This window comes from Cucurbita moschata, unplaced genomic scaffold (assembly GCF_002738365.1).
Source record: "Cucurbita moschata cultivar Rifu unplaced genomic scaffold, Cmos_1.0 Cmo_Scf00021, whole genome shotgun sequence".
Taxonomy (NCBI): Eukaryota; Viridiplantae; Streptophyta; class Magnoliopsida; order Cucurbitales; family Cucurbitaceae; genus Cucurbita; species Cucurbita moschata.
Genome location: NW_019268537.1, coordinates 4,028,638 through 4,047,476, shown reverse-complemented (window position 1 = coordinate 4,047,476; position 18,839 = coordinate 4,028,638). Strand labels below are relative to the sequence as shown.

The 18,839-nt window shown below is 35.4% G+C and overlaps 4 protein-coding genes across 14 annotated transcripts; 2 read left to right on the top strand and 2 right to left on the bottom strand.

Moving 5' to 3' along the window:
* Window positions 1-3,399: 3,399 nt before the first annotated feature.
* LOC111458133 lies at window positions 3,400-3,962 on the top strand. Its single transcript, XM_023100607.1, has one exon. The coding sequence runs from the start codon at window positions 3,441-3,443 to the stop codon at window positions 3,627-3,629; it is 189 nt and encodes a 62-aa protein (XP_022956375.1). The 5' UTR covers window positions 3,400-3,440; the 3' UTR covers window positions 3,630-3,962.
* A 1,193-nt stretch (window positions 3,963-5,155) lies between these two features.
* LOC111458678 (squamosa promoter-binding-like protein 12) lies at window positions 5,156-9,503 on the top strand. Of its 8 annotated transcripts, XM_023101462.1 has the most exons (6): window positions 5,156-5,337; window positions 6,994-7,118; window positions 7,185-7,692; window positions 7,850-7,986; window positions 8,213-8,476; window positions 8,855-9,503. In XM_023101462.1, the coding sequence occupies exons 2-6, from the start codon at window positions 7,040-7,042 to the stop codon at window positions 9,220-9,222; spliced, it is 1,356 nt and encodes a 451-aa protein (XP_022957230.1). In that variant the 5' UTR covers window positions 5,156-5,337; window positions 6,994-7,039; the 3' UTR covers window positions 9,223-9,503. The 8 variants fall into 8 exon arrangements, with proteins under 8 accessions (XP_022957230.1, XP_022957225.1, XP_022957228.1 ...); XM_023101457.1 differs by having other exon boundaries at window positions 7,001-7,692; XM_023101460.1 differs by having other exon boundaries at window positions 6,994-7,692; window positions 8,888-9,503.
* A 1,852-nt stretch (window positions 9,504-11,355) lies between these two features.
* On the bottom strand, window positions 11,356-16,037 carry LOC111458861 (ranBP2-type zinc finger protein At1g67325). Of its 4 annotated transcripts, XR_002713196.1 has the most exons (11): window positions 15,864-16,036; window positions 15,409-15,454; window positions 14,815-14,930; window positions 13,807-14,080; window positions 13,421-13,491; window positions 12,829-12,880; window positions 12,597-12,706; window positions 12,390-12,414; window positions 12,138-12,289; window positions 11,973-12,075; window positions 11,356-11,888 (listed from the first exon to the last, which is right to left on the bottom strand). XR_002713196.1 is itself a non-coding variant. In XM_023101704.1 (10 exons), exons 1-10 carry the CDS (start codon window positions 15,870-15,872, stop codon window positions 11,886-11,888), a joined length of 1,023 nt encoding a protein of 340 aa, XP_022957472.1. In that variant the 5' UTR covers window positions 15,873-16,037; the 3' UTR covers window positions 11,356-11,885. The 4 variants fall into 4 exon arrangements, 3 of the variants coding, with proteins under 3 accessions (XP_022957472.1, XP_022957474.1, XP_022957475.1); XM_023101704.1 differs by having other exon boundaries at window positions 11,973-12,289; window positions 15,864-16,037; XM_023101706.1 differs by lacking the exon at window positions 11,973-12,075 and having other exon boundaries at window positions 12,129-12,289.
* A 919-nt stretch (window positions 16,038-16,956) lies between these two features.
* LOC111458210 (non-specific lipid transfer protein GPI-anchored 1-like) lies at window positions 16,957-18,421 on the bottom strand. The gene is made up of 2 exons (XM_023100720.1): window positions 18,020-18,421; window positions 16,957-17,373 (listed from the first exon to the last, which is right to left on the bottom strand). The coding sequence occupies exons 1-2, from the start codon at window positions 18,363-18,365 to the stop codon at window positions 17,159-17,161; spliced, it is 561 nt and encodes a 186-aa protein (XP_022956488.1). The 5' UTR covers window positions 18,366-18,421; the 3' UTR covers window positions 16,957-17,158.
* Window positions 18,422-18,839: the final 418 nt, after the last annotated feature.

The following is an 18,839-nucleotide window of genomic DNA, read 5'->3' as shown; positions in this document are numbered from 1 at the left end:
AGGTATTCAAACATGTTTTTGAATATTATTAAAAGTTTAGAAATACTCTTAAAATAAAGTATTAACTCTCTTCAGATAAAATACAAAATTTAGAAATATTTTATTAATTTAGCCCAAAAAAATATAAATATTTATATATTTTTTTTAGGTTAAATTTAGAAAATATTATTAATATACCAAAAAGGAAGTATATCAAATGAAAAATATATTTGGTAAAATACCTTAAATTTCAAACTATTTTGGTGGTTATTTTTATTATTATTATTTTAGTTTTTTTTTTTGTAATTATTTTTATTTATTTATATTTTGATAGTCATGCAAACTCTATTTAATCTAAGATCTATTCTTGCATCTCTATTTGAATAGGACAACTTAGATTTAATAATTAATATTTTAATTAAAATACATTTGTTGACTGATTATAATATAAACAAAGGCGGAAGAAAAATTAATGCGATTAATAAAATATTTGATGATGACAAATAGTTTATAAATATTTTATTTTCACGACAAACATTTGTAAATATTTTATAATTTAATAATTGATTAACTTTTTGTTATGTTTTAAAAAATTATTTTTATGAAAGAACATAATTGAGAATCTTTAATACATTTAAAATAATTTTTAAAGTAAAATAATAAAAAAAAAACAAATTAAGAATTACCTCTAGTGGGCATATTTGGGTGATCGAAGGCCCATCATTTAACGCGGCCCAATAGCTTCAAGCTTCAAATTTCTAAACCTCGCGGGGTTCTGACGTATTGTGGTCATCCGATCTGCACGTCAGTACTCTCAGGTGGCAGGTGAGCAAAACCAGTCGAAGCGGGTACCATTAGGGTTTTTGATTTTGTGCTAATCTTTAAGGTTCATTTCTTCAACTATCTCTCCGTTTTTTTTAATGATCGTTTCATGAACTATTGCGTGTTTGCGTTCCTCGATCGTTTATAAAGATTGAAGTAATTATTTTGTTCGAATTGGTGGAGGTTAACCTGTTAAATGATTCGTGATGCAATTTTTAAATTCTTTTATGCTTTATGATTTCTCAATGGTAATTACTAGTCATGGCGTAGAGCTTAGTCTGCTTTCATCATTGTCTGGATTATTATTAGTTATTATTGATGGTAAATAAAGAACTGGAAATGAAAATTCTAGCTAGATCACAACACAAACAAACTAGTATGATATACTCCTCCATGCAAATGCTTCTTTAGGAGAAAGAGAGCATGGAGCTTGGACCAAATTCTATTGAAATTTTGAGTTGACTGGGACTTGGTAGAAATACTAGCAACTTTTGAATCGGTAGGATGTGTTTAAACCATGAGTGTTGCACCAGATTAGCACAAGGTGCAGAACTCAAATTATCATAGTAAATTACAGGACACTGATACTGGAAAAATGTACAGCTCACGCGTCAAGAATTGCAATAAAACTTAACTCAGCAGTGGCGCAAGCAGGAATCCCAATTTCAGCCTAACTGCCAGACTGGGAGTGTTTGTTGTTATGAGAGGACTTTCGATCATTTGGATTAGTCCCCAGTCAACATTTGTGAGCTCATAAATATTTGCCAAGGAAGGTTTAGAAAGAGGCACAATCAATAGTGCCATTGAGCTAACATAAAGTTCGTTTTAACGCTTCCCATTGCTGATTAAGTGGTAAGTGTTTAACGAGCCTACCATCCAAGAATTAACCATTGCCCTTTGCTGCTAGTAATGGGAACTACGCACCATAGAAGTTGTAATAGGATTGGAAAATGCTTTCTTAGTAATTATCTACCACTAAGAAAAGAAGCAACTCGAATCCTAGAAAGTAGCTCAGAGTGCCAAGGATTCTAAGTGCAAAGCTGTAAAGCGAAATTTAAATAATCAACCAAAAGGTTTGAGCAACACGTCAATTGGCTTGGTCTTTATATGCTTTGATCGGAGTCCCTCTCTTTAGGCTGCTCTCTTTTATGGGTTTGTTTTGTTGTATGCCTTGTATTCATTCCTTAATAATAATGAATCACGTCAATAGGTTTGATTTGATAAATTTTGGTACTAAAGATAAGTTGATCCAGTTCTGATCATATTGGTTGGTTTTGGTCGATTTCATATGGTTTTGATAATTGAGTCAGTTTGGTAGATATTGATTGGTTTTCATCTGGCACTTAGTTTGGTTTTCTGGAATAGGTTGGTTTCATGCCGTGTTCAATCAACCCACTTGGCAATTGACAATTGCATCCGTACTGTTAAGAAAATTTCTGTTACAATAATATATTAATATTTAATATAATCATGTAGAAGAATGCAGTAACAATCCAAATCTGTGAACCTGTTGTCCTGTATAATTGTGAGTGGTCAACAATAACATTTAAATTCCAGAATCCCGCAGAAAGAACCTTACTTGAACAACATCTATTCTATAGTTGGGCTGTACATCGGTGTCCTTGAGTTCCAACCCATAGTAAGAAGAAAAATACATGGTATATTAAACCAGGTCTTAGATGCCGCTGTATGAAGTTTATGCACATGAGTGTGATCATGATAAGAACCCAAACCTGGACCCTGTTTCATGTGGACATCAGCAGTATCCTATTTTTGTAGTGTCCAACCAGTAAGCAAGAGCAACAGTGAGAACCATCCTAGTTTGATCATGAGAAGAACTCAATACTAAAGGCTTCACAATGATCTACATCCAGGCCATTAACTTGACCTTTTAATGAACTACTGCCCCATCTGGATATCTCTTGATTTTAAATACCCGCCTTGCAACTGTAGATGAAGAACTTAGTTGGCAATGCTGGATGTCACAAATTTCTCAGGAAGTCGTTTAAAATTATAGATGTACCATTCGAAGTGGAGTCCATTTATTCTGCCAGGGTTTAATGCTTCCAGACAATTTGTAACCATTCTGGATATTGAGGTGGACATGGCTACCCTTTCCTTCACTTAGCTGAGCTTTTAATACTCGGATACCATCTTAAGAAGCAGATATATTAATGGAAAGATCACTTTTTTTAAAATCTCGTGTACTCGTAATACGTAGCTGTGGGCTTACCAAGTGTTGCTTAATGGTCTAACAAACTAGAACTTGCTGAAATATTGCCAGCTAACTGTGTCTGCTACAACTAAACTGAACTGGATGAACAGCTACTCCAAACAAAAGCATTCTAAGTCATTTATATTTCAGTGGTTTTCTTTGAGATGTCTCCTAACATATTTTCATAGTCGCTTTGTCCCCCTTTTGTATAACTTGATTTAAGTGTAGAGTGAATTTTCCTGATTAGCTTCTCCCGACAAGCAATAGCCCTTGATTTTTAGTACTATCATTCATTATTTGTCTTTGCAAGACTCGTTCGTGTGAAAACCATTATATTGCCACTGGATGATAGTCTAATTGGTATAATATTGACATGCTTGCAGCGTTAAAAGCATAACAAAACATCCGTGTCTTTGCCTGCTAAATGGCTGGACTTTTGGGATTGAGGGGCCTTGCACCCAAGACAAAGAATATTGTTGTTGCTGGAGGTTTAACTGCCTTCGTGTTTGGGGTTTATTTCTACACAATGAGAGCTGTTGGAGGCTCCGATGAACTGCAAGTAGCCATAGACCAGTTTGAAGCGCAGAAAGACAACAAGGATTCGAACGTGTAGCCTTGCAATAAACTTGTTTGCATTGGCATTCTGGAGACCAGGACAATGAAGACTCCAATGTCGGAGGAAAAGAACCAGTGAGTTTAACTTTTATACCGCCTTGTGGCTCTGTAAAAATAATGAATTCCTCGGCCTTTGTAAACAATAATAGGTTTTCCATGAACTCTAAGTAGAAATGTTATTGGGGTTGTTCAGGCTACGGTCTCCATTTTTGGGAGTTCTAAAAAATTTGCTTTGACAATTCAAATGCTTGTAGTGATTCCAATACATGAACAGAAATGAATTCTTCAGAACACATGGTATGAATAGTGATTCACTGGTTTAAATTAGTTATCATGGATATCACACTGCCATTTGTTTATGTTTTATGTATAGTACACTTGATATTAGATGCAACATAGGCACTTGCTCAGCTTTTGTAGTTCTATATTCTTCTCATTCAGCATTTAATCATAAAATGATGTATTGGTTTATTTCATGAACTTTAGTTAAACGTTTATTATACAGCCAACAATGAACAGAACAATATGAAAATTGTTCTAAACTTTAGCCAAGGTTTAAAATGTCTCTGTGACGGTAATGTCGAGGTCTCATTTTTTCAGAAATGTCTATAGAGATCGATGAAATGATGGAAAATTTTAAAGGTTGCAACAAAAAGAGTAATGATGCTGCGGTTGGAATTTAGCCTAGCTCGATCTGTACAATCTTTCCTGTATTCACCATACAGAAGGTCGTTTTAAATGGAACCTATAGTCGACGATGTCACCTATGCAACTTGTAACCCATATGATGAAAATTCATTATTGGATGTGAATGCAAGCTTTAGTTCATGACAGTAATGCTGAAATATACAGTGTTATGATAAGAAACTTGATTTGTATGGTTAAAGGTCCTCATAGGGATGTACACGGGAAGAAGATTCTTCGATGAGAATTTGAGGGTGAAACCCAAGGGAACAACTTTGAATTTGGCCTTCCTACGGATGTGAAAATGAAATTAATGGGCAATATTGGATTCAATTGTCAACTATTCCTATCGTAAATAGGATTGACTACGGGTTCAAGTCATAGCATACGGTTTCATAAAACGGCACGATTTTTCCGATCTAAATAAAGTAGGTTTTACATGAAGATAAGTGTTTACCTCTATTCTTTTGTTCATTTGTTTGGGGGTAATGACACAGGCACACTCCTTTTAAATGGGTCTAAAAAATGTTTCAACTCAACCTATACTATGTTGATGGCTCGCTCTTCCACTCCCGAACAACAAAGTAAAAAAAAAAACGCTCTTCCACCCACGAACAACAAAGTCCACTCGGAATGGCCAACCTCTCCAAATTGTGCCTAAAAACAATGCCAATATCTTTTAAGTTGCTTGTACATTTAAGGGTAGTTTGGTTTGGTAATAGAATATCGAAACGTGTCTGACTTGGTTATTGTCTGAACCAATTATGGGCCGGTTCGGGTCAGGCCCAAAACATTTTGTCGTTACTATAAATTAGGAGTGAGGAATCAAGTCGCGGGTGAAACCGAAAAGCAAACGCAGAAAAGGCAGGCCGCGGAGCGTGTGATAAGCGTGAGCTTTTTGCCAGTGGAGGTGTACGTGCAATTCTCCACCATAACACAACATCCTCTGAAGACTCAAGAAAACGAGATGATTTGATAACGGAAACCAAGCTGAAGCTCCGCAACTGCGAATTCCTTCCGCGGTAATCTCTGCGAATCTCACTCCTCTGTTATAGCTGAATCGAGTTTACTGTTGTTGTGATGTTTCCGCTGGAGTCCTTCCGACATGGTTTCTGTATAATTTCTAGTTTCTTTTCAGATGTTCGTTTTATCGAAATTGAGTAAATCTAATCCTTCGTTTCTTTCCTCGATTTTCTTTTGTGATGGATAGTTTGTACACTGTGAAGGGATTAGGAGGCTTAGTAAATGATGATTATATGATTTCTCCGTTTTTGTGGTGCTATAGATGTAGTTACTTTGCTGATTATTTATTATATCTGCTGCTGCTGGATGTTGTTGTAGGATTTGTGGTTAATTTTGGATAATCTTTACTTAAATCTTGAAAACATTCAATATCGATACCGCACAATGTATTTCTCCTCATCATCCTTCACTTAGTTTCTCTCCAATTATCTTGAGAACTATGACTTCCGAAATCATAAGATGACGCATCTTCCTCTTGATCCTTGATGGTTTTCCCATAGTTAATGGTTCCCTACAGTTCTGAGAGGATTAAAAGTTATGGATTAAGAAAGACGAAGAAATTCCATTACCCGGCCAGAGCCTGGGAAGGAGATCGCATCTATCTAAATCGTCCGGTTTCTGAAAATTTTGCTCAGTTGCATTTATTCGCACTGAGAAATACCAAAGGAGCGTGGTCGGTTCGGATTGAAACTTGGCTTTCTTAATAACCTGAGGTGCTAATATTCTAACTTACCTTCCATTGCTAGGCTGAACTATAACACTATTACGTATCAGTAGTTCCGTTTTTATTATAAGAATTTTCTGGTCCAGAATTTTCGCGAATCTGTTTGTAACACAAACTCAGTTCTTCTCATGTTTCCATTGTACAAGGTCAGTCGGCCTTTGCTACAACTGAATTAGGTAAGTCTCATGAAAGTGATCCCCATCATAATCCATGCTGTCCTTAGGTAGTTCTGAGCCTCAGAACAAGGAAGTATCCATGAATGCAAGGAATAAGTGTAGAGTTCAAGAAAAGCAGTACCACAGATATTCAGGTAATTGTAAGACGTTTTAAAGCAATTAACAGTGAAAAGTAAGTATCTGAAGAATTATAACAAGCCTCAAAGGGAAGTTCCCAGTGCTTTTTAATTTAAAATTTTGAACACGATAATCGTACTTCTGTATGCTTATGTGGCCATTCTTAGATAAAGATTAGAAAGTACTGTCAACTACTGTGGTAGCATATAATCGCACCAGGTGTTATTTTTTTAGTGAAATTAAATATACATTAAAAGAAATATATTCGAGGTAAGCATTCCCCATTTCTGACCCATCTTTTTGCTTTTGTGCCTGTCTTCTGTGGTCTCCTTCGATGTGGCCGACAACTGTATTGATCCCTGCACGTTTGAGAGAAGTTCCTCACGCACATTGATTTTAAGAAAGAATATTTAGTACACGCACATCAATAAATAATCTAAATTCAACTTTTTCTTTGTCATTTATTTCAACGTTGTGCTTCCTCTTGATTGCCTGATTTTTACTCTTGCTCTTTCTAAGCCTTCTGGCTCAGTTATAGTATTTATGTTCTGTCAGTAAGTTTAGTACTACGTCCTCCACTATTTCTTGTGATGCAATTGGATTTTTCAGTCAATGCTGAGTTTACGATTGCCTGATAGGAAAAAGGTGCATGCATGAGACGTTTCCCCCAGCCATTTGTAATTGATGGAGTGGAATGCAAGACCCCCTTTACAATGGGACTGGGACAACTTAACTGTACTTAATCCCAGATATTCTGAACATGGTGATGTATTACATCCAACTATCTTTCAAACTAAACATGGAATTAACTTTGGACCTTCCAATTCAGCTGGAGATGACAGAACTACTGGTGGTCCTTTTTTCAAGTTGGGGCAAACTTCTCCGAAAATCTCAAAATCAGTTTCCACAAATTCCTCGTCTTTTGAGAAAAGTAGAACTACCAAATTCACGCTTGAGGGGTTTGAGCCAACTTTAGAAGATTCTTGCAATAAAAAAGAATTTGTTGAGGCTGAAGTGGTCAGCACCTATGGAACACCGGAGACTTCAACCTGCTCCTGCGAGCCAATGCTTAGTCTGAAGCTTGGTAAGCAGGCATACTTTGAAAATGCTAGTGCTGTAAATCTTACAAAGCCATCTGCTTTGATGGTGGAATCCCGTGCTACTCGAAAAAGGGGCCAGAATACACCATCCGCTCACTGCCAGGTTGAAGGTTGTAACATAGATATTTCAAATGTTAAGGATTATTATCGCAAACATAGAGTTTGTGAAAGTCACTCCAAATCTCCTAAGGTCATCATTGGAGGCTTTGAGCGTCGGTTTTGTCAACAATGTAGTAGGTAAACTCCTTAAAATTAAAATTTACATAAATTCGTTTTTCTCTTAGCACTCTAATCTGTTGTGTATATTGGATATTTGTGGCTATTATATGTCTCCAAAATTAGGCATGACTTAAATTCATCATGAATAATAATAATTACATTTGCATTGTCGAAGGTTTCACAGCATATCTGAGTTTGATGGGAAGAAACGAAGCTGCCGTAGGCGTCTCTCCAATCATAATGCTCGACGACGTAAGCCACAATCAAAGGTTGTCAGTTTGAATCCCGCAAGGCTGTCTTCTTGGGATTTTGGTATGACATTTTCACGAACAACCTTTTCTTATTTCAAGTCTGCAACAGAATGATGGCTGTAAACTTTTTATTGCTCATGATCCGTCCACTTAACATGCCAAGCGACAGCCTCCATTTAACTAAGCTGATAGTTGGCAGCCAGATATCTTTAAAATTCAAGGACTGTATTTCTGTAACTCATTACTCATCAGCATATTGATCAGCGTTTATATTGTGACCTTCGCAGAGAACCGGCAGATTGACATTTTCTCTGATAAATTATCACTCATCTATCCTACACCTAATGAAAAGTCAGCATGGGAGTCTGCATTCAGCTCCAGACACCCACAATGTGGCAAGTATATATCAAAGCCTGAACCAACATATGGTTCGATCGGGCAGCTAAACGTGTCTGGGGATGAGATGTGTTATGTGCATGCTATGCCTTATCACGATAATACCAGTAAGGCCGTCCCCTTCAAAGGAGCTGCAACCAAGATTCTTGATCCAGGTTCGTTCCCACGCCTTTTATACTAATCGATTTTCGTCCATTCCTTCAATGATGACTTGCTGCCTAGTGGGGGCCAGTTTTGTTTAATCTAAATATCATGCACTAAGTAATAACGTGCGAGTGAAAAACATATTTTTAGTCCATGCTATATCATGCATAGACGTGATCTTAAATAGAAACTAACTTTGAAAATGTCATGCATCCGAGTAAAAAACATATTTTTAGTCCATGTTATTTCAGGCATAAACCTGATCTTAAATGGAGGCTAATTTTGAAAATCTTCTTCAATATATTGTGATTGCTTGCATGAAATAGAAAATCTCTATCAGTCCTTCATATACCATTATATTTATTTTTGGAATGGTTTATTGGTTTTAGAAGGATATGTGATTCCTTCCGATCTGAATTCAGCACAGGATCTTCAACGTGCTCTCTCTCTTCTGTCAACCGATACAAAGGGTCCATACGAGGCAAGGCTTTTTGCTCCTGACAACCCTAATCGTCTTGTTAACCCTAACTATGCAAACCAGCCCTCCATATCACAGTCGCCATTGAATCTAGAAATTCAAACTTTGCCCTTCGCTTCAGTAGATTCACAATCCTGGGGCAATGGACATCATCACCCTATCGAATTGCAGATGCAAATCCACCATCCAAACATTGAAGGAGGAAACAATCTCTTTCAGGACTTTCAGGTCTTCAAAACACCATGCGAGATTGGGATGTTCTCCAACCAAATAAGTTGATGATGATCTTCTGGGTCGTAGCGAGGTCTGCTGCGATCTCAAGTTAAGGTTAGTCCACTCTATCCCTACGTCTTTTTCATGATTTCTGCTTAAATGAATTGTTCTGTTTTCGGACTGTGCTGTGCTTCCAATGCCAAAACTTTATGTGTGTGGAAGATGCATGACATGATTTGCATATTACCGCAGTACCTAAAACGGCTCCTTTTCTTGCTTTTTCACTGATTTTCTTCTGTTCCGACCGTCATATTTTCCGTTTCCTCTAAAAACGTATCCTGTACCAATTCACCGTCTGATAACTCAATTCACCCACAAGTTATCCAATGCAACCACAAGAACATACATTGCAAGTTTATATAAACCTCTTAAGTTTAGATGTATGTATCCAGAATATGTGATATCGATTACTAAACTGTAATAAACCATTAGACCATAAGGTGTAGTATTGATTTGTTTAATATAGAGATTACAAAATATGGCTTTATATATACCTAAATTTAAATTGAATTCCTCAATACGAAATTAGTCTTGTTGTAATTCTCCTGCATTCTTGTTCTATTTTACGTCTATTCATTATGGAGAACATATCGTAGAACCAGTTCAACTCTTCTCTATAGGACATTAACTCATCGCCACCGTACCATCTATATCTGCCATGTGATTCCGTAAGAAGCAACTACCCAAACTTTAGTGCACCTTGTTTTTTGGTTTGATTTTCTTTTTAAAAAACTAAACTAACATTCGTTGCTATATTATTTTTTAGTACTGAAAACTAAGCTCTTTTGTGTTGTTTACAACTAATTATGTTTTCAAAATCTGTCATGGGTAGTTCTAAGAAATTGTTTCCAATTTCAAAATTTGGCTAAAAATTTGAAATCAAATAATTTCAGAAGCTAAGTAGTTATATATTCCAATCCCGCAAGGGAGGCCTTTTGATAATTTGTTTTGAGTCTCATACAACAATTATACTTCGTTCTTTGAATAGAAAGAGTGGAGAGAATGGAACAACTTATTTAAAATTTTAGCTACTAACAGAGAATAGTCATTTGACTTTTAAAATAATTTTAAAATCTACTATAAATAATCCTTCATCAAATGATCTTGGTTTGGACTACCAACGTAAAAAAATTACTTGTTCTGAAAATTACTTGTTCTGAAAATTACCTTTTAAAAACATCATTTACCAATGGGAGAATTTGGATATAAAAATGGATTTACGAAATATCCATTAAAAAAATAGACTAGTTGTAAATTTCCGTTCAAAAACATTTAAAATAACATAACGTTCTAAAACATGCTTTGTGCATAACCTAGAAAGCACAAGGGAAACTTATTGAATGTACGAATAACTTTAATGATGTAACGTTTTTAAAGTTACCAACAAAAGGATAAACACCTTAGAAAAAAACCTAGTACATTTTTTTAAACCCAAAAGCAAACTACTTTATACCTTGAAAAAAAAAAAGTTGATGAAATGAATATGAAGTACTTTAAAGAAGAAAACTAAAGCTACACCACAGACAGCCAGCATTTATAGAAACTAAAAAACAAATAATAAAAATAAAAATAAAAGATGAACACTCAGGTGCCAAGAAAAGAATCCTCCGGGTAAAAAAAAAAAGGAAAGGGAAACAGAAAGTGAAGCTACAAAAGAAAACCTTCATTCATGGCTCCATCCTCACCCGTTTAACTTTTAGGAATTTACCAATTTCTAAAAAATAACTGTGTCTAAAATAATAAATCTAAAAGAATAATTTCCAAACAAGGGGCAATTTTAGTCAAATGACAAAAAAAATGATAGGGTAAAGCTCACCTTGCTTTTAAAATCTGGCATTTTTAATGTTGATTTAAATACATGATCAAATTCACAGGAGATCACTTTATTACCACTTTCCCCTCCCCATCCTTCAAACCCCAAAGAAAAGGAGAAGTGAAATTACCTAGTGATAAGGTAAACCCACTTCAAATAGTTGGGCAACGAAATAATCCAGTGTCATGACTACACGAACATCTCAAGACAGTCAATGAACATGCAAGGACAAATAATAAATGAGAAATAAACCATGAACAATGACGACAAAAACCGCCCTTGGGCCTTGGCAACCTAACTTACATTTGACAGTCAATGAACATGCATGCACAGCAACCATTCTAACAAAATTTATAGACCATATTAATGACGTGACGCCACGAAAAAGGGTCATAAGTTAATAGGCGAAGCTAACCCAAAAGTAAAAGCTATCTAATCCAATGCATACTGTGAACTTTGGGACCATCCTAAGAAAGGAAGGATCAGTTTGGCAAACCCAACAGCACAAAAATAATTAAGAGATCAAACCGCAACCCAAAAGGGAGCAGTTTAGTCTACTCGCAACATATTTTAAGTGCACAAATTCACAGGCCGCCTAGGCTGAATAAGTGAATACCAAAGTTAAATGTCGAAACCAACCATTAAATCTTTTGCCAGATCATGATATGGTGCATTAAATGAGTGAAACGACCAGCACTAAAATTGAGTTAATACAACTTGACACGGATCAAGAGAGGTAGACTGACTTGACAACTGCTGCAACATGAGGACGACAAGACTGACTTTCAGACACCCATATTGAGCAACGCTGGAAGATAACTCTGGACCTTCTCAACCCTCAAACATGTTCTAGAACTCACTGGAACATTACACAATGACAAATTAATGCATGAATGGGAAAACAAATTTTAAATAAAGAAAAAGGTATACACAGTGAAAGTACCCCTGCCACCGAGAATTTACCAAAAGGGTATCCCTTTTCAAGTGGTTCATAAATTATCTTGTTAATTAAATTGTGTGGAATCCACTTCATAATGCATACATATCTGAAAAAAAGCACAATCAATTGCAAACAACACACAGAGATACAGAAACTCACACAACAGACCTGATCATTTTCTTCCTGTGCAGGTGATGAAGATTTCTCTGAACCCGCTGGCTTGTCTGCTCCGCAATTTTGTCTATTGCACTTGTTTCGGAATGGATAATTTATGTTGTTACATTTCTCGCACTTCCAGCTACCCTCTGGCGTCTTTTGCTCTGGAAGGCATCATAGACATGAAAATTAGAAAACATTTATTCTTAAGAAATTCGAAAAGGAAACGGCTTCTAGAGGAACAGGTCCATGTATTCAACTTACTAGTAGTTTTGTCATTTTTGGAACCCTGCATTTAAAAAATATATGAACAAAATAAAATGAAAAGGTTAGACCAGAAATATGTGAAGGGATACTCAACGTTCACAAGCCTTTGAAAACAAAAGGTTTGCCAGTAATATTTTAGTAACTAGTGGCATCATAAAAGCATACAGGAAAATCGTACATTCATGAGAAAATAGCTTAACAGACCTGTGACCCGGGCTTTGGAGTATTGCACTTTCTCATGTTACAGACAGTTCTAAATGAGAAGTTGATATTTCCACATTTTGGGCATGCCCAATCATTGTCGCGAGTAGCATCTATAGGTAAGCATAAGTAAGAAGTTAGATGATAAAAATTTTCGATCATCATTGGTCATAGGCAGCAGATAACAAGCAAGTACATCAAAGGCAGCAGATACAAGCAAGTAAAGAATAGCAACCTGCACCCTTCTTCTGAGACATATCATCTGGAAAAAAACCTGGCCTTGGACCCTGTAAAATATACTAGCTCATAAATTTTATATAAATGGTGAAATGGACAGAACAGAAATGTGAAAACTCAATCAATCAAGAACACCACTACATAAAAAAAGAATAGAAACTACCTTAAGATAGATTCATTGAAAACCTACATAGTTGAAATTCTGTGTATTCTTTGTCCACAAAAATGTTTTGTTGCTATCCTGCTTTAATATCCATTCCGATGGGCAAATATTTCTCTAGAACATTCAATCATAACTCTCTTTGTAATACATTTGTAGTGCATTATTATAACAGATTTTGAAAATCAAGGTGAATATTGCAATGTGATATGATGAAATCCTTTATTTAATTTCTTATCTTCAGTAAACCAAAAAGATATAACGATTTCCTTTCTCAATATTTCCATGGAAACTTATCATCGTTAATATCTCTATGGATGTTGAATATTGTTGTTAGAGGGGAGATTATAGCTAAAAGTACACCAAACTTAAAACTCCAGAAAAAAAGCTGTTGAGCCACCGGGTAATAGTTGACTATCAAATGACCTACCATGGTGCCAGGGCCCATTGGCAAAGCCATGCCATAGCGATCCATTATGGGTGGCATACCATACACTGCACCTATGAAAACAAGGAAACAAAATAAATAGATAAATAACAGATCGATCACCACAGCACGGACTTCTCATAGAGTACTTGTGGAAGACATGAAAAATGAAGTTCAACATAGACCGAACAAAATGATGTAATAAATAAGAACCACGAACAAATGTGAGCATATAATGTCTAATAGTTGTTCTTTTGGAAGGAGACCATTTTTGTAGGTTTGTGTACCTCTTGTGTGGGATGTCTTTTTCTATGCCCTTCTCAATGAAAGTTCGGTTCCTTATTAAAAAAATCACAAACAAATGTGAGCAAAGAAGAAATGGAACATACTATTTCCCATCATAGATCCACTTGAATAAGGTGGAGGCCCAGATAGGTGCAAGGGTCTATAGGGACTGCCTGCAGATAACCGGCTGCCGTAGTTGTAATGATATGCTGATCCCCCAGAAAATGGCACATCATAGGGAGGTATAGATGAACCGTTGAATATGGAAGAACCATATGGTGGTACACCAGGATACATTGAAGAGGGTACACCTGAACCCATGTAAGGGGCAGAATAAGAGTAACCCTGAAGTGCTTGAACGGGCTTGGCAGCAGATTTCTGGAGAGAGAGAAAGCTCAAGTAAGGCTGTTTGTTCATCAAGAAAACTTGAATAAACTTGGCAGCAGAGTTCAACTTCGTGTGATTCGTGGTAATGTGGAGGGTTTATAGATAAACTTTTCTTAATGAAAGAAACGTATAAGAGGTGTAGAGACTGGCCAAGTGATGTTACATGTAACTGGAAAAAATGAACCCAAAATCACAATTACAAGTGCTCTTGGAGAGAGTACACCCAAGAAGAACCTAAACCTAAAAAATTGAATAAAGTCCAACTTCATGAAGCTAAAGTAGTTAATAATCAGTTGTGATGCGAGAGAAAATGCACATCCTAACCCATAATTACAAAAATTTCTTGAATGCAATACATAATTACAACCTAAAAATGCAAAACAGAAACAATAGAACTCCAGATAAGCTGCCAAAAATAAAAAGTAAATGAAAGATGACAAGAACACTTGAAATAAAATGTTCCTTCACAAAAGACAACTAAAAGGAATAAAATGTGTGCACATTTTAGCTACAGATAGTGCATAAAAAAAATTGATGAACGCATCCTCTGCCATGTATGCAGTACATGACTGAGTGCATATAAAACACAGCGCTAAGATGAACAAAGAGAGGACGCATAATAAAGTTTTCATCTCGATTATTAACTCCAAGAGTAGACAAAAATAGGTTTTGCAAATCAAAAACACGACAATTCAAGTTTCCTTGGGGGCTCATTCATGTCTTACAGAGTTATGATCAGCAGGACGTGGCTGAGTGCAATTGCGCATATTGCAAGTTGTTCTAAACGAAAAATTGACGTTTCCACAACTAGGACAAGTCCAATCATCTTCCCTTCGGCTACCTACAAACAAATAAACAAATAAACAGATCAAAAGAGGAGCCGATTTTTTTTTTTTTTTTTTTTTTTTTTTTTTTTTTTTTTTTTTTTTTTTTTTTTTTTTTTTTTTTTTTTTTTTTTTTTTTTTTTTTTTTTTTTTTTTTTTTTTTTTTTTTTTTTTTTTTTTTTTTTTTTTTTTTTTTTTTTTTGACATTCGGTGGACTAGGACAGTAAAAATTTAAAATAATAATGATGAGACAGACAGAGACAGCGAGAGAGGAGAAAAAGAAGCGCCTAATCAACGAAACAATGCCGAATACTGGAAATCTCTCAAGACTCGGATATCAATAAAGTTAACTTCGATTATTGGTAGGCCTCATGCATTCACTCAAAAGAGCTTATAATAATTAAATTTACAAAGGCAACGTAGTTGTGAAAGCGTGCATGATTAAATATGAAGCCATAACTAAATTACAAAGGAAACAGTGGCGCCAATACATACCATCAGTTCTAGCACGTTTGGCTGCAGATGAATTCCTGCTATCAACCTGTATAAGATAGAGGAAACAAAAATATAGAAGAATAAATAAATCATTTCACAACTAATGGATGCATCTGTTCAAAACAAGGAGAACTAGTGTGAGCATCTCAAACTCAAATTCTCCAGACGTATCTCGAAATTTCTGCTCGAATTCGAAACATAGCAGTCGTACGGAATAACAAAAAAAGATGCACAAATAGATCAAACAGAAACTAAGTATCATCCAGCCTGTAGCAAATTGGCCAATTTCATTCTAACTCCATATATTAAGGAATAACGCAGTGCAATTAAGCTTCCAATCATCGACATCAAATAATTAACAAAGATTTACTAGGGCTTAAGGAAGCAATGCCTCAAGATCTTACAGAAAATAAAGCAACAAACAATTAACGAGACAAAGAAGTGAGTGAACGGACCTGCGACATATTGCGACCTATCAGAAAGGCGAGGACGGGGAGATCTTGTTCTTGGACTCGGAATAGCTGAGTGAATCTTCTTTTTTTTTTTTTTTTTTTTTTTCAGTCGGGAAGGAAGATGTTCGTCGGGTGGGAAGGAATACGAACACCGTGTGTAGCTAGAATGGACACACGTTTCGTTAGCCCTTTATATAGAAAGGATAAGTGGGCCTTCTTCCGGCCCAATTCGTAACTCCTCTCTCTGTTTTTACTTTTTTGGAAATTTCGTTACCCCAACAAAATTTAGCTGTTAACGTTTTTATGGTTTTTTCTTTTTTCAGTTTTTTTGGTCTTTTATCTTTTCATTTATTTATCTATTTTTACTTTTTTTTTATTCAAATAATAAATTTTCCATTTATTTTAACCGTCTTTCTTTTAAGATGTAAACTATTAACAGCTTAATGTTTAAATATTTATATTCACGTCTCTTGAACTAATGTTAAAAAAATATCAATATTTCAATTTGTAAATATTAAACGCATGCATGTATCTTCCTAAATTAATTAAAAATATTAAAAATATTTTTTAATTTTTAAAAAGTCTTAAAAAATATCTTTAAATTAAAAAAAAAAATCAATAATACTTTACCACCCTTCATACTCTTTCTAAATGTTTAATTATTACCTAAAAACTTTTTTTAAGAACTGGAGAGTCACCCTTAAACCTTGTTTTAAATAAATAAAATATACATTTATTAGTATTATTTTTTAAAATACTCATTGATTTTTTAGTAAAATTAAAATATTTTGAATATTTTTTAGTCAAATTAAAATATTTTTTTAGATGATTTTTTAATAAATTTAATTTTTGAATCTATAAAATTCGGCAATTACATATTATTTTACAAATATTCAACATTCTTAATATTTTTTAAAATTAGAATGTCCTTACATGTCAATATACAAACAATCAACATTCTTACCACTTTTAAAAATAATAAGATTGCGTCAAAAGTTGAATCGTTGACCTAACAAAAAAAATAATGTCAAACTCGAAAATTAAATTAAAAAAACAAAAAAAAAAAAAAGTAAAAAAAGTCAAACCCAACTTGGTCGGTCGGTCATGAGAAGAGATGGATTTCCTGTAAGAGTTTCTCATCTTAATTCTTCAGAAAATAAATGAAACAAAACGAAACAGACTTCAAATCTAAACATTTTGTCCTCAAATATCAACAAAACAAAACCAAAAACAAAATAAAAACAACACTCCAACACTCCACTTTATCCCATAAGAACCGCCACCGTAACAATATAGTTTTATCCTTCATACGTGGTGATCGGCGGAAGGAATGCTGTGAAAACGATGACCGCCACAGCCACCGCCAGTAGACCGGCGGGAGAATTGGCTACCATCCTAGTTCCGGAACTTCCGCCGGGACTCGTCCTCGTCGTCGTCGCCGCCGGTGTTGCTGGCGTCGTGATATTGCTAAAAATAGCAGCGTCGGGCGAATTTGCTGGCAAGCCCAGAAGCTCTGAAAAATAAAATAAATAAATAAATAACTTTTAAAATGATATTTTATTAAACTATCTTTAAAAAAAATTCACCTGACATTTTTTTAATTTATAATTTAACCCAAAAAAAAAAAGCTCAATTTTGGAATCCCCATCTTCACGCTTTTGAAATTTTTGGAAAAAGTTCGTACTCATTCCAAAATTATGACTAAGGAGTTGGTTAGGTTGGATCCTAATAAATAAACTGAAAATAAATTTTTCTTCATGAAAATGAAAAAATTAACATCCCTTTTATAACGTTTTTGTTTCTGTTTGTTATGCTCTTTAATATACTACAACAAAACGTGGAAATAATTTTAAAAAAATTTATGAATATTCTCAATTTTTTTTAAAATTTAAAATTAATACCTTCTAAATTCTAGCCCCTAACAAAATATATATATATATATATATACAAAATTTGAAAAGCGTATGAAATTAATAAAAATAAAAATGGTATAAAATTTTAAAATATCTATTAAATTTTTTAAAAAAATTAAATTATTTTTATTAATTTAGCCCCCATGATGATGATGATGATAATAAACGTGAAAGCTACCGAAAGCTTAATTTTGTATTTAAGAATTAAAAATTGGCGATTTAATTGTTAGGGAGGAGAAGTGTTACTAGGGCAATAGCTGACGCTGGAGTTCTTCAACTGACAGACAGAAGGGAGCTGAAGAAGCTTGGTCTCTAGAATGCCCATACTCTTTATCTGCTGGTTCCCGTTATGCGTCTGCTGTATGAAGAAACACAGGCACTTCGGCTTCCTCTCTTTTATGCCCTCTATCGAGTCACAGCATTCCTTGCTCGGCGCCGCCGCCTTCCCCGTCGCGAATTCGAAGCAGCTCACCACCTGCTGGAAGTCATTGCTGCACTCCTCCTTCAGGTTCTCTTCTTCTGCCCCAGCCAAACACAACAGCCCCACCAAAACCACCACCACCACCACAACGACGCCGTTTCCACCTTTCATCTTCTTCTTCTTCTTTCTCCCCTTTTACTCCTTTCTCCTTGGGTTGTTACTATTATTATTATTATTATTATTATAAAGAAAGAAGAGGGAGGGAAGATCATCCTCCAATTCATGCCACGTCAGCGCCTCTGTATTTGATCCGACGGTTGAGATGCTGGGGGTTGAAAATTCGGGCTCATTTATGGAGTAGTTGGCCTCGACTTAAATTGCCCGTTCCGGTAGCTTTCTCCTCAAGAGTGAGGGAAGTTATTGCGCCTCTACTGGGACCGAACCGCGTGTCTGTCCTTCGTACACGTGTCCATCTCCTTTTGCATGCGAGAGACTTTACAGGTGTGGACCGTTATATATCAACGGCTCAGATCCTCCCCAACCTTTTTATTATTATTATTATTCTTTTTTATTATTGCCCAGTCCGGCTGTGGCGGCCGGCAGCTGGAGGTTTCAAGTAATGGGAATGGTTGGCGGGCCAACGGC

Bases quoted from the DNA above. Each gene is read 5' to 3' on its own strand.
- LOC111458133 (XM_023100607.1), top strand. From the start codon at position 3,441: ATGGCTGGACTTTTGGGATTGAGGGGCCTTGCACCCAAGACAAAGAAT.
- LOC111458678 (XM_023101457.1), top strand. From the start codon at position 7,040: ATGGAGTGGAATGCAAGACCCCCTTTACAATGGGACTGGGACAACTTA. The intron at 7,693-7,849 runs GTAAACTCCTTA...GCATTGTCGAAG, and splicing joins TTTTGTCAACAATGTAGTAG to GTTTCACAGCATATCTGAGT. The intron at 7,987-8,212 runs GTATGACATTTT...TGACCTTCGCAG, and splicing joins GCTGTCTTCTTGGGATTTTG to AGAACCGGCAGATTGACATT.
- LOC111458861 (XM_023101704.1), bottom strand. The intron at 13,492-13,806 runs GTATGTTCCATT...TTGTTTTCATAG, and splicing joins TGGATCTATGATGGGAAATA to GTGCAGTGTATGGTATGCCA. The intron at 12,415-12,596 runs GTCTGTTAAGCT...TTTTAAATGCAG, and splicing joins CTCCAAAGCCCGGGTCACAG to GGTTCCAAAAATGACAAAAC.
- LOC111458210 (XM_023100720.1), bottom strand. From the start codon at position 18,365: ATGAAAGGTGGAAACGGCGTCGTTGTGGTGGTGGTGGTGGTTTTGGTG. The intron at 17,374-18,019 runs GTAACACTTCTC...TTTATTTTTCAG, and splicing joins CAGCGTCAGCTATTGCCCTA to AGCTTCTGGGCTTGCCAGCA.